Consider the following 13,472-nt stretch of genomic DNA (forward strand, 5'->3'; position numbering starts at 1 on the left):
AAAGGCCTGTATATAAAATGAAAATCCACACTTTCTGCTTGAAACAAAATCAGATCAAAAGATTGAAACTCTTATAAAGATTCTTTATTCCGTTAGTGAATATTCCAGTTAGAGTGTTGAATCTCTTATCTCTGAATTAACAGATCCACTTTTGTGCATATATTTTTAGTATTGGTATGCTTCCAAAAGAGATTCAACAGTTTTCAAATTCAAAGAACATCCATTCTTATTTAGCTATTGAAATTAGTCATCGCAGCATCACCAAGATATGTTTCAGCAAAACATAAGAAAACGTCACGCCATCTAACTTCTTTTCCAGAAACTGATGGAGGATGCTCCCACCTTGGTCAGTCCTATGCAGATAGAGATGTCTGGAAGCCAGAACCATGCCAAATATGCGTCTGTGACTCAGGATCTGTTCTCTGCGATGAAATAATCTGTGATGATCAAGAGTTAGACTGTCCCAACCCAGAGATTCCATTTGGAGAATGTTGTCCAATTTGCCCACAGCCTCCAACACCTGTGAGTTTAAAGAAAAATTACATGTCTGAAAAATTTATATTCTTTGTCATATTTATTCATAAAAGTTCAGTAGGCACTTAGGGTCATGTATAGCTAATCTCTCTTGATAATAAAATATCACTTTCATTTAACAGATGTTTCTGATCCCTAACGTATTTTCCAATACCTTTGGGGAATCCTGCTTAAGAGCAAAAGTTTTGCTGAGTCTGGTACTTTATTTCTTGATGACAAATCCAAGCACATTTAGGAAAATAGCTCTAGTTCAAATTGCCTCTGGTGACACTGTCACTACAAACATCATTGTCTGAAGGCTTCCAGTGTTTCATAAATATTCCAAAGGACCATACCAATTGAGAAAAAGTAATAATACAAGCGCTAGATTTCCTTTGGTATATACTCAATTAAAAAGTTAAGAAAAGAAATTAGGTTTGAAACAAAATGCCTATTTAAAGTATAGCTTTAGCCTTACTGAAACCAAGAATTAAACTGAACAGAAAATATTTTACAATCATTTGCACCAAGTCATTTTTAGTCTCTTAAAATAAATAAACTGGCAATTGTATCTGGGCTACCAGCTGACATTCAGGATAGATATAGGTATATAAATAACCCTATTCTCCTTATTATGTTATTAGAACAAATAAGAAACAAATAAAGAGTGCTCTTGAACAACAAAAATATCTTTCCTATAAGAAATTCAGTAGATTTAAGTAGTAGACACAAGCATAAATCAAGAAGATAGGTGATGTGAAATATCATGTGGTGAAATCAAGTGACTTATTATATAACATGCTGCAAATTTTAAAGAAAAGCTTCCTTCTTAGGATGGATTCTTTACTATAAAAATATGTGCTGTTTAGTTGTTCTTGGTCATTAGCAGCTTGGGAGGAAATGAACCATGTCAGTCAAACAATAGTGTTGAGATTACAAGTAAAAGGTAAACATTCTGGTTAAAATTAGAGATTAGATGCAATTTGGGTTAAGGAATAAATATGCAAATTAAGACACACTTCATAGGAAAGATTTTCCTGTCTTAAACCGTATCTTTTCTATTTGTTAGCCTACTCGCGCTCCAGATGGTCAAGGACCTCAAGGCCCCAAGGGAGATCCAGTAAGTAAAAGTTCTTCAGTGGAATGAAATGAACACTAATGATTCCAGGGGTAGTTTTTTATTTCTTTTTTTTTCCTCATATCTTTCCTAGATTTGAACTTTCATCATTCATATATTTTCTTTAGTATACCACATATTTGAATAATGATGCAAAATGATGTAAACTGATATTCCATAATTTCACATATAGAGATTAAAATTTCCAAAACTTCATCTAATGTCTTCATCCCCTTATTGGTTTGAAAAATAAAATTTAGGTCAATATACCAAAAAAAATTACTTTTAAATTCTTCACATAATTTGGATAAAATGCATTAATTCCCCCAAAATTGTAACATTTATAATGATTCCTCATATTATAAAGCAGAGAAGCTACTCTCCCATAATGATTCTGAATCACTAGGACTTTTTATTGCATTATTTATTTTTATCTCTGATTTTTTTTTTTTTTTCAGGGCCCTCCCGGGATTCCTGGAATAAATGGTAGTCCTGGACTTCCTGGACAGCCAGGTTCCCCCGGTTCTCCCGGCCCTCCTGGAGTCTGTGAATCGTGCTCTTCTGGTACTCCGGTAACAGATTACAGGACTAAAAGATTTCCCCCTTTAAAACTAATTGAACTTCTTTTCTTTATCCTATATTATATTTCACTATTGTGGGTTCCTTATGTGTGACCTCTGATCTTACATATTTAACAAATTCTTCTCTAGTACTTGTATGTGCTGGGCACTATATTAAATGCTGTACAAATCCGTACTTTTCTGCACACTGCAGACTTTCCGCATACTGTGGAATTTCCCTTGCAAAATTTCCCAACTTCTCAGCACATATATAACACATGCACTATGCTTGAGAAATGAACCTTCGACTCCCTAAAGAGTTAACCTCTTTAATTGCTGCAGCTGTAACTATTTCTAACCCTGACAGTAGAGCCTCTGAAAGTTTGGACAAAAAAGCAGGTGAAGAACTGCGAACATGTTTTATGGACTTCAAGTCAACAGGATTATTTATACCTAGCAATTACACTTGCTAAGCCATCAGAGCACATCCTGCTCATCCTGAAAAGCAGGTCAACCAACTAACTCTGTGTGTAAAACAAACAAACAAACAAGTAAACTAAATTTCTGCTGCATGGAGTTAGGAGAAATTAGAAAACACATGCACGCAAATCTTTATGAGGTTAAAATGTGCTTTTCAAAAATTCACTCAGCCTGATGTGAAGAATAGCATCTAAAACTCATCTTTTGACCCAGACTCAAAATAAAACAAGCTCCAAAGAATGAACACGTATCCTTTCTATTATTCTTGTGCTTATTTTTAACCATGGGGATTTTTATTTTTGTGTGAACCTTCTAGGTGTATTAACTAGAAGCCAGGGGACAAGGATTTTACTTGTTACACTAATTTTTTAGGAATAATATTACATATAGTTATTCAAAAGATTTGTGCATTATACCAGCATGTGTTTTCATTGGATATCTAATATCCAAAGCTAAAGAAAAGTAGGATAAGCAAAATAATTAAATAATACATATTACATGCACTGGCATGCAGAGTACTGGCTCTCAGTGAATCGTAGATGTTCCAAACACTTCTTCTAAATGATTTTGAAAAGTACTATGATATCCATCTCAATATGATCATCTCTGACTGATCTCTTTGCTACAGAACTATTCTCCTCAGTTTGATTCATATGATGTCAAGGCTGGCGGAATAGGAGCGGGACTTGGAGGCTATCCTGGGCCAGCTGTATGTACAAGCGTTCCTCAATATTTTAGAGCATTATTTAGCCTTGTAATTTGTTAAATCTTGAATGGTTGTTCTTTAGGAATACAGTAGCAGTATGGAATTGTACCAAATATCCCATTTCTTCCCTATTAAGGTTGGACAAGAAAATGGTAGCATTATCATGTTCCTTCTACCCTAACTCATTTTTTTTCCCTCACCGCCTCTTTTCCTGCCACTGTTTGCCACTCCTTCCTTCTTTATAGAACCACCTATGTCGAGGGCCCATCTGCCTTCATGCTTATGTCTCACACTCATATACACCCTACGTTTTAACCAAATTTTGTTACTTTTCACTTCCACTTTTCCTTTTCCTCAGCAGAGTAGTTCAGAATCCTCTTTTTATGTCTTTTCATCTATTAAATGCTACTTTCTAGATGTCAATCCGAGTGATGGATTTCCAATATCATAATCTGTCTCACCACAAATCCTCAAATTGAACACAAGTATTTCCAGAATTCATTGACTTTTTAACTTCATCTACCTTGAATGATAGCTGTTTACAATGTACCCTGAAGGCTTCCCTCAATGTCAATGACCTAGAGGTTTTATTCCTACATTTTTGGATGATTGACATACAGTCATCCAAAGTGTAAAATCAATTGTTCATTTACTGTTCATTCCTCACCACAATAAATTTTTGAACATTTTCGTTACTCCAATAAAATAATAAAATAAAAATAAGACTAACAATAAAAATAAAAGTAAAAAAGAGCACCCAAAACATCCCATCCTCCCATACCTCCCTATTATTCATTTACTTTTTTGTCCCCATTTTTCTACCCATCTGTCCATACACTGGATAAAGCAAGTGTGAGCCACAAGGTTTTCACAATCACATGGTCATACTGTATAAGATATAGATATATACATATTTTTTAAATTTTATTTTTGACCTAGAGTTTTGATAGAAGAAAATAGCACAAAGCATTGGAACTTGGACATATGCCTATGACATATGGTATCCCATATAAATGACCCTCATTATGGAACAGGCTCTCAGGAGAAGAACTGATAGGGAAGGTTAAAATTTCACTGCACATGACAAGCTGGGTAAATGTAAATGCAAGCATGGCATTAGATTCCCTGGGATAATGGAGGATTGCTGCCCACGTCTTTGGGTCCCATATTTGTGACTTCTAAAACTAGCAGGATGAACTTTAAGCTGATAAATTCAAATGACCAGTTAAAGAAACACTCCAAGAATTGGTATAAGGTAAATTGTAAAAACAGGAGTTTTCAAACATTCAGAGTCTTAGGAGCTATGATTTTTTTGTATCTTTCCAAATCAGAAGAATTATAGCAACTCATGTAAACACTAGGTCTTACTCAACTACATTCACATTATAAATTCTACTTTCCCAACAGCTAAACTTATTTTACAAAAAAAAAAATAAAAAAATACCCTGAATACTGCCACTACTTATTGACACACCAGAAAAGAGATTACAAAAGAAAATTTATTAACTGTTTTATAATTTATTATCAGCATTTATATATAGCTTACTACAAAACTGAAGATTTTCTAGTTTCTATGTCTGAACAATGATAAATCAATGAGCTATGACTTTACAATACTGCTGTTCTATATATGATGATTCTCATAATGTGTATTTAAATCTCCATGTGAACATCACTCTGTGATATCTGTATTAATATAGCTATGTACTTTTGGGTTGATTTACATCACTATTTTAGAAACTTGGATCATAGGATATAAACAGGTAAACATTTTTCACACTGAACTTGACTGCCAGAAAAAAAATTGCTTCTTCCCTCATGCCAATATCATCCTAATATTGTAGGGATTCTCATAGCACTTAGCACTAATTTTTTCCAGATTTTTAACCCTTTTACTTGGGGGGATTTAAGTCAATATTTTATAAAACATTTAACAACAATTATTTTGGATTTTGTGGGAATTTCATTTAAAATGATGTTTTCTTAGATCTTCATTGTAGATCTCATAAAATTAATCATATCCATAAATAGTTACCAAATACTGAGATTCAGTATTTTCATTTTTAAAGGTGTAAAAAATTTTCCTAAACAGAGTCATTTATTTGATACATAGATAAAGCATATTTTACAGCATTTTAAAAATTTATCACCCAAATTTATATTCCAGGGTCCCCCAGGCCCTCCTGGTCCCCCTGGTTCATCTGGTCATCCTGGTGCCCCGGTAAGTATAGCCATTAGTGGTACTTTCTTCTTCAATGCATATTATATAAAAAAGTTATATAAATTCTAGCTTGATTTTAGCCATTCCCAGCATGCATAATCCCCAATTAAGTAAAGAAGTCACAACCAAGAAACTGATAATTCCTTCCTTCCAAGATGTTAAAATTCCATATTTAATATCTTTCCACTAACAACTATTAGCAATTAAAGCCTTGATGACATTAAAACACAAGTTTAATTTGCATATTATATGGCTTCCAGTTTAAAACAATTCATTTTCAATGGAAAGGTATGGATGGAATAAAGTAGCTTAATTCTGATCTGAAAAATACTGATTTCAAACTTTATAAACTGGAAAAAATTACCTGGCTACATTTTAAAAATCCTGATTTCTTACTGTTTTCAAGATGTAAATTAATCATATGAAGATTATGTTGCTTTCAAAATATTTACATTTATTCTACCCATTAGGGTTCTCCGGGATACCAAGGTCCTCCTGGTGAACCTGGGCAAGCTGGTCCTTCAGTAAGTAATGATTAAATGGATACTTTGTAAACTGACAATTCCAGATTGAAGCCACCTTCATTTTCTAAAACATTGCCATAGATCCCTAAGCAGTGTGGATTAAACATATGCTTAAAATTTTACATAATACATAGCAATTTTATGATAGTTGAATTAATTTCAAAAATCTTTTGGAGATTTTAATGGTTTAGATATCTTAGAGAACACTTGCTATTTAATCTGGGGTTTCCTGTTTAATTAGCCATCAAGGTAGTCTACCTCCCAGTGCTGATAACAGATCCTCTTGCAAATAAATATAGATTTAATTATCCTGTAGCCACTTAGTTCACCCCTATAGCTACTCTGTTGATAAATCATTTTGAAACTTAGTTTAGTAGAAATAAACACTATCAAACAGAATCTTCCAGGACATACTGCATGAATAAGCAAGTAAGGTGGAATTAGTTTAATTTAATATTTCAAAATATTTAGCAATACATATGCATTTAGAAATCTAATATTGCACAAAAGGCAAAAATACATTTGGATTTTTAAATACACACATATTCAGTATGCTATATAGAGAGACATGATGATTTAAATTCCTTTAAATAAGTTTAATAAACAGTAAAATTTGAGTGTGATATAGACATTATTTTAACTCAGTAAGTGTCATTTTCATGATGAGGAACATGGAAATTATTTCCTAAGAGAAGGTTCCCTTCAGGAATGCATATAATATATAAAAATAAATTTATCGTAACAGAAAAATTACAAATACATTGTTTGTTTTTTAATCATTTCCTATTTTCAGGGCCCTCCAGGACCTCCCGGTGCTATAGGTCCAGCTGGTCCCTCTGGAAAAGATGTAAGTTTTTAAGGCTTGAGTACAGATATAGCAAAATCAACTTGGAATATTCTAAACAGCATATGTGGTATGCCAGAATCTCAGAAGGAAAAACATTAAAAATATTGCTGATATCTTAATGACATTTTAGCTTGTATTAATCTTTGAATATCTATATGATATTTGCATAACTACATATAGCAATTATTGGATTTTAGACCAATAGAACCCTTAATTGGGATTCTTGCCTCTGTCAAGAAGGCTCAGAAAGCAAATATATCATTTAATGATAGAAGAGACATTCCTTTCCTCTGCCTCTTGTAACGGAGAAGTTGATGCCAATACTCTATGCCCTTGAAATTTTATAAGCACCTTTAACGTTATGCTTTCCCATTTGATTTCCAAAGGCAAGTTCTTCTCACTGGGTTGATGGATGGTCACACCATGTCAGTGATGAGAGATGCTTGATTTAGTTCTTTATAAATTTATATCAAGTTGGGAGAAGCCCTCCTAATTCCTTCTATTAAGAAAGTTGATCTTACAACTGTACAATAAGTCCAACTATTATAATGAGCCATTCATCAGAACAATGCAAAGTAATTCATTCTCTATTTGACTACCATGCATTTCCCCACCCACGAGCACTTATGTGCCCTCTATTGCTTCCTTAGGGAGAATCAGGAAGACCAGGACGACCTGGGGAGCGAGGACTGCCTGGACCTCCAGTAAGTCTTCAGCATCCGATAAATCAGCAGGAGTGACCATGGGTCTCATAGCTTGATCATCATTATATACTTAAATTGAATTAAATTTTAAAACAGAAGGTATTTTACTACTGAATAGTGGTTCTATTTGTAGGTGGATTAATACATTTTCTATTCATTATTTTAGGGTACCAAAGGTCCCGCTGGCATACCTGGATTCCCTGGGATGAAAGGACACAGAGTAAGCAGAGTTTCTAAATTGTCTGTGTGTTCTTGCCTAACTAATGTTACTGGAAAATTCAGTATGATCCTAAAATATTTGGTTCCAATTTTTTTTAGTCTATCAACTTATTTTGACAAAACTAGCTAAAAAATGAAAATACAGTATTGAAAACTATGCTTTAGTCATTGACTTAGTATGATTTCCATATTGAACCAAGTAACTTTATTATATACTAAAATATCAAATAGATTCAACAACCTGAGTGAAAAATCTATCAACTTAATGGAAATAAAATCTGTGAAACTGATGTTTGCTACTCTACCATTAAGGCAACTTCCTAATGGGACTAAATCGTACTTTCCAATTGATTCGTATTGTTCGCTGTAAAATCAATATCGAATGTCTTCGAACCACTTAAAAGAGTTTTATATTAAGTCAATGTTGAAAATTGTGCTATGTGGTAAAAGCTGGTTGTGAAAAATTCAATGTAAAGTTTATCAACCATTCTGGAACATTAAGAAATTAGAACATGATTTTAAACATTTCCTAGGGCTTTGATGGACGAAATGGAGAAAAGGGTGACACAGGTGCTCCTGGATTAAAGGTAAATCAAAACATATTCATATTTTCATAGGTAAATTTATTTAAAAATTATGTTGATAGCTGTATTTAAGGTTGATATTGTAGGGCTTATCTTTGCTGAAATTTACTTGAATGGTGCATTTTAGAAGCTGAATAATAATGACTAAGATATTTGATTAAAGCTTCCATGAAAGCTGATAAATCAGCCTTTTGTGATAAGATATTACTGAGCATCTGGTGTCACTTCTGTTTAGCTCTCAAGGTTTAAAAATTCAGAAATTGAGATTTCTGATAAAATAAAGTGCTAACAAAAATTGGCTCTTGTTAAAGTGTATGTCTTTTTCTTAGGTTCCAAATTGTTCTTCAAAATAGGTTGTGTTTTAAAACTATAAAATTTGCCTCCTTTTATTATACCATATAAAATTATATTATTTAAAATAATAACATATTTCACACATATCTAGGGTGAAAATGGTCTTCCTGGTGAAAATGGAGCTCCTGGGCCGATGGTAATTATGTGTCTTATATTTGAGTTTTACTATTACCCTCCATTTAACCCAAAGCTTGCCTTTTCCTTTCCCCACAATCCAACTTTCTTTCATGTATCAATTTAAAAGTAAACTTGTACTTTCAATTTTACTTTGTAGGGTCCAAGAGGAACTCCTGGTGAGAGGGGGCGACCTGGGCTCCCTGGAGCTGCAGTGAGTAACCCTTAACATTTTCCTGTAACAACCCAAATGACAGGTAGAAGACTCTCAGCCGGGTTCCCAGCCTACAAAGACCTGCAGGAAAATGTCCTTTCTTTAAAATTATACTCAAAGCCATCTCGAGAAAATTTTGCTCATAATTAAAGAGAAAAGCTTAGTATTTTGTACTAGCATCTCTGTTTATGGACTTAAAACTTTTTAACTTTACATATATTATTAGAGCCATTATACTCACATTGAATCCCATAGAATACAGAACCCAATCCTTATGCATCAGATGTATCTGTATGTAACAGTTTAACAATTTCCCTCCAAAAACTTAAATTAGTAAGTAGATTTTAATATACTTGAGGAAACAAACAACTGAGTCAGAATTTTAGTCAAAATGTTACTTGTTTGTGTCCAGCCTTTCAGAATGAAGAAGATATTTGAAACAAACTTGTCTTTTTAGGGGTCTCGAGGTAACGATGGTGCTCGAGGCAGTGACGGTCAACCGGTAAGAGACTTTACCTACCCCTGCTGTATGCTCCAGGGTAATGAGAGACGATGTATCTGTATGTATATCTGCATATATGTGCCTATCCTAGCTTCTGTGTTGACTATCCTTGGTTTTTAAAAAATGAAGCACTATTAATTTTGTTGTAGTCAATACTCAGCATTTTCAGTACTAATTCAAACTGATACTGAAGCCATGAACAAAATCTAGGTCTGCTACTCCTTTCTATAATTGACTAATTTTGTATACTTGACTATTTGTGTGGTGCTCAAAAATCTAATTCAATATTGGATGTGACAATTAAAATATCCCTGCAAAATAGATAATGATGTTATCTCCATTTTGTGAACGAGAGCACAAAACTTAGGGCAAAGTAACCTACACAAAGTCACAGAATTAAGGGCAGAAGGGGGAGAAAATCCAGATTTTCTGATTTTAGATCTCACTCTGTTTATTTTACCCCATTGTTTCTCCAAACAAAGTTCATGAATGCATAAATACTATTTTTATGTGCACAAATGTCTTCTGTATTTTATATATGTTTGCATGTATTTTATATTTATATATATATATTATATATGTTTATTCATCATTTATTAGTAGTGTTAGGTTAATATACTTGATTAAGACCTCTGGAAATTGTACTTAATTTTTCAGGGCCCCCCTGGTCCTCCTGGAACTGCAGGATTCCCTGGTTCTCCTGGTGCTAAGGTAAGCATATGTTTGTATAGAAGAATATAAATATATATCTTGGAGACAACCCAAGAATGTTGGTTTGCTTCCTGAGAATGTTTTGATGGTACCATACAAATGGATATCTTTTATCTATACTGATCTTTAAAGCCCTATTCTTGATTTTAAAGGGGGTGTTATCCCTAGCACACAACTGTTCTAATAGGTCTTCTGATGCATTCTCTCTGTTTTCCCAGACTCTGGGAAGCAGAGAAAAATGCGATCATACACATATTTTCCATTACTCCCAGCCTTCCTGATTGATGAACTCTGTGATTCTTTGTTTGGCTACAATATATGGGCATACCACTCCAGCCTTTGGGAGACAGGTTTAAACAAAACTGAAGAGTAAACTGGCTTAAGTGATTACAAGTAGCAAAGGAAACTGACTACTTAGAGTTTCTTCCCTTAGGGTGAAGTTGGACCTGCAGGGTCTCCTGGTTCAAACGGTGCCCCTGGAGTAAGAGGAGAACCTGGGCCTCAGGGACTTGCTGGTTCTCAAGGTCCTCCGGTAAGTTAACAAATAACACAGATGAGAGGGAACATGGTGCTAAATTTATTCCATGGAAGTACATGTTTAAATGTCAATTAAACTTGCTGTTTTGAAAAAATACACATCACTTAGTGTTCTGCAGTGACTCTACTGTCTGTAACAAATGCTGATTTGATTAGTTCTGAAATGTTAGTATTTATGAGTTACCACTCTGCTAGAATTTATGGATTTTATGTTTCTAAGACAGAATAAAGGATGGATAGTTACCTGATACTTTGGAGAATATTCCCCTAACTAATTACCAATCAGAATAATTCAACAAGAAGCAAGACCAAGACCAAAAATCCCTCCTATTCATTTTTCATTTAATAATTTAGACTAAATGCATATTATCCCTAATAAATTCAAATAATAATATATTGTATCTCTATTTTATTTGCTCTGCTATAGTTGGAGAAACAGTCTAATCTCTACAAAGTATCATTTCCACCCATGAATCTTTTCTAGACCTGTAAAGAACTTCATAGTATATGTACTACTTGCATCATTACTAATGCTTCCTTTTCCCCTAGGGCCCTCCTGGCAGTAGTGGCAGCCCTGGTGGTAAAGGTGAAATGGTAAGCTGCCCCCACCCTCACCCTCACCCTCAACCCCTCAACACACAGAATATAGGCTTGCTTTGCATTTTGCTTGGCAGTAAGCTAGCCATTCAGAAGAGAAAGTTCAAGTTCGGCTAATGTTAGTGTCGTTGGGTTGCTTTTAGGGTCCTGCTGGCATTCCTGGAGCTCCCGGACTTCCCGGACCCCGGGGTCCTCCGGGGCCAGGTGGTACAAATGGTGCTCCTGGACAGCGAGGTGGTCCAGTAAGTTGCCCATTTTCATTTGTTTCCTGCAAGGTGTGGCTTCAATCCCACATCAAATGTATGAATAGCATTTTATTTATTTATTTATTTTGCTTCCTTCTAGTTGAATTTATATTAACCTCACGGGTTTTATAATTTTATAACTTTAAACTTTAACATGTGTCACTGGTGATCATTTCATTAGTTTATCCTCCCTGTTTTTAAAAGGAGATTTTGTTTCACTTAGGGTGAACCTGGTAAAAATGGTGCAAAAGGAGAGCCAGGAGCACGAGGTGAACGTGTAAGTAGTTCCCTTGAGGGTTTGGGTATTTCTTAGGAAAATGCAATTTATTTAGAAAGTAAATAGGCAAAGCTTTTGCAACCACATTCAGTCATCATCTCTTTATTTTGGTGTCCCCTCCTAGGGTGAAGCTGGCTCTCCAGGTATCCCAGGGCCTAAGGGTGAAGACGGTAAAGATGGCTCACCCGGAGAACCTGGTGCAAACGGAGTTCCCGGAAGTGCAGGGGAAAGGGTATGTCTTCCAAGGGGCACCTAAAAGGGAAACAAAACTTCATCTTCCTAGTCATTTATCTTGAGTACCCAAGCCTAAATATTGCTTCAGAGCATTTGACAGCATGAGAATATCTATATTGCCACTCAAAAATTATGGAAAAGTTTTAATGTTTTGATGGAAATATATGGCTTTCATGTTTTCCAGGGTGCCCCTGGATTCCGAGGACCTGCTGGGGCCAATGGCCTTCCAGGAGAAAAGGTAGATAATTTTATGTCTGATTTCCTACATGCTAACACTATAAATAAGTATTTTCTTCTATATGGCTCTCATTATTGAAAACTTAAATATACAGAGATAAATAAACAATCATTCCCTGTGTAAAACAATGATTCCTGCTCCTACACAGCCATTTTCCTGGCTTTGTAACTAAGGCAAGTCACTTAACTTCCCTGAGAATCCTTCAATGTGTCTGTTACCTGGGAATCATTTGTCTAGCATCACTGAAAGAATTAGATAAACCAATATGCTGAAAGTTCTTTGAAAACTGTAAAAGTGCTATGCAAATATGACTTCATATCATCAAAGATGTTTGACTTAAGATGCACAGAAACATAGTATTAAACCTACTAAATATTGTTTTTTCAAACATGTAATGTTCATTACATGGCCACTAAACTTTTCCAATATGGTAGTCCAAGCTAATATATAACTGTGATTTTATACAGAACATTTCAGCAATACACTGACTCTCTTTGAGTCCAGACGAAGTTGTCTTATAATCTACATGTTGTCGACGTCTAGGTCAATGAAGCCTGTTTTAAAAATCTGTTTATTTCTTTCACCACTTAGGGTCCCGCAGGGGAGCGTGGTGGTCCAGGGCCTGCAGGACCCAGAGGAGCTGCTGGAGAACCTGGCCGAGACGGCGTCCCTGGAGGTCCAGGAATCAGGGTATGATGAAATGGTCATTTGAATGGCACTTGAATGTAGTAAGAAGAAGGGCAAATGAAGAAGAGTCAAGGACAGTTAAAAGCAGACTACAGCTTTCCCGAGGCTCAAAGCAAAGCAAAACAAAACAATTCTTTTAGGAAAATGTAGGGCAGGATAGATTGAGAAAGAACACAAAATAGAACATGTGGCTAAGACAACCTTTAAACATAAGAAAATGTATGCAAATATGGGGCTACACATGAAAGTGGAATTTTCAACATTTCACAAAGAGAGATGTTTTATTT

General features: G+C 34.8%; 1 protein-coding gene across 1 annotated transcript in view; it reads left to right on the forward strand.

Moving 5' to 3' along the window:
- The window catches only part of COL3A1 (collagen type III alpha 1 chain), a 40,733-nt gene that overhangs the window by 10,349 nt on the left and 16,912 nt on the right, over window positions 1–13,472 (forward strand). Inside the window, exons 2-22 of the mRNA XM_037850028.1 lie at window positions 320–522; window positions 1,583–1,633; window positions 2,089–2,202; window positions 3,299–3,379; window positions 5,544–5,597; window positions 6,068–6,121; window positions 6,915–6,968; window positions 7,619–7,672; window positions 7,839–7,892; window positions 8,425–8,478; window positions 8,921–8,965; window positions 9,104–9,157; window positions 9,615–9,659; window positions 10,317–10,370; window positions 10,804–10,902; window positions 11,457–11,501; window positions 11,648–11,746; window positions 11,973–12,026; window positions 12,151–12,258; window positions 12,445–12,498; window positions 13,090–13,188. Of these exons, the coding sequence (XP_037705956.1) occupies window positions 320–522; window positions 1,583–1,633; window positions 2,089–2,202; window positions 3,299–3,379; window positions 5,544–5,597; window positions 6,068–6,121; window positions 6,915–6,968; window positions 7,619–7,672; window positions 7,839–7,892; window positions 8,425–8,478; window positions 8,921–8,965; window positions 9,104–9,157; window positions 9,615–9,659; window positions 10,317–10,370; window positions 10,804–10,902; window positions 11,457–11,501; window positions 11,648–11,746; window positions 11,973–12,026; window positions 12,151–12,258; window positions 12,445–12,498; window positions 13,090–13,188 (1,529 nt within the window). The remainder of the gene's footprint in view (window positions 1–319; window positions 523–1,582; window positions 1,634–2,088; window positions 2,203–3,298; window positions 3,380–5,543; window positions 5,598–6,067; window positions 6,122–6,914; window positions 6,969–7,618; window positions 7,673–7,838; window positions 7,893–8,424; window positions 8,479–8,920; window positions 8,966–9,103; window positions 9,158–9,614; window positions 9,660–10,316; window positions 10,371–10,803; window positions 10,903–11,456; window positions 11,502–11,647; window positions 11,747–11,972; window positions 12,027–12,150; window positions 12,259–12,444; window positions 12,499–13,089; window positions 13,189–13,472) is intronic.

This window comes from Choloepus didactylus, chromosome 9 (genome assembly GCF_015220235.1).
Source record: "Choloepus didactylus isolate mChoDid1 chromosome 9, mChoDid1.pri, whole genome shotgun sequence".
Taxonomy (NCBI): domain Eukaryota; kingdom Metazoa; phylum Chordata; class Mammalia; order Pilosa; family Megalonychidae; genus Choloepus; species Choloepus didactylus.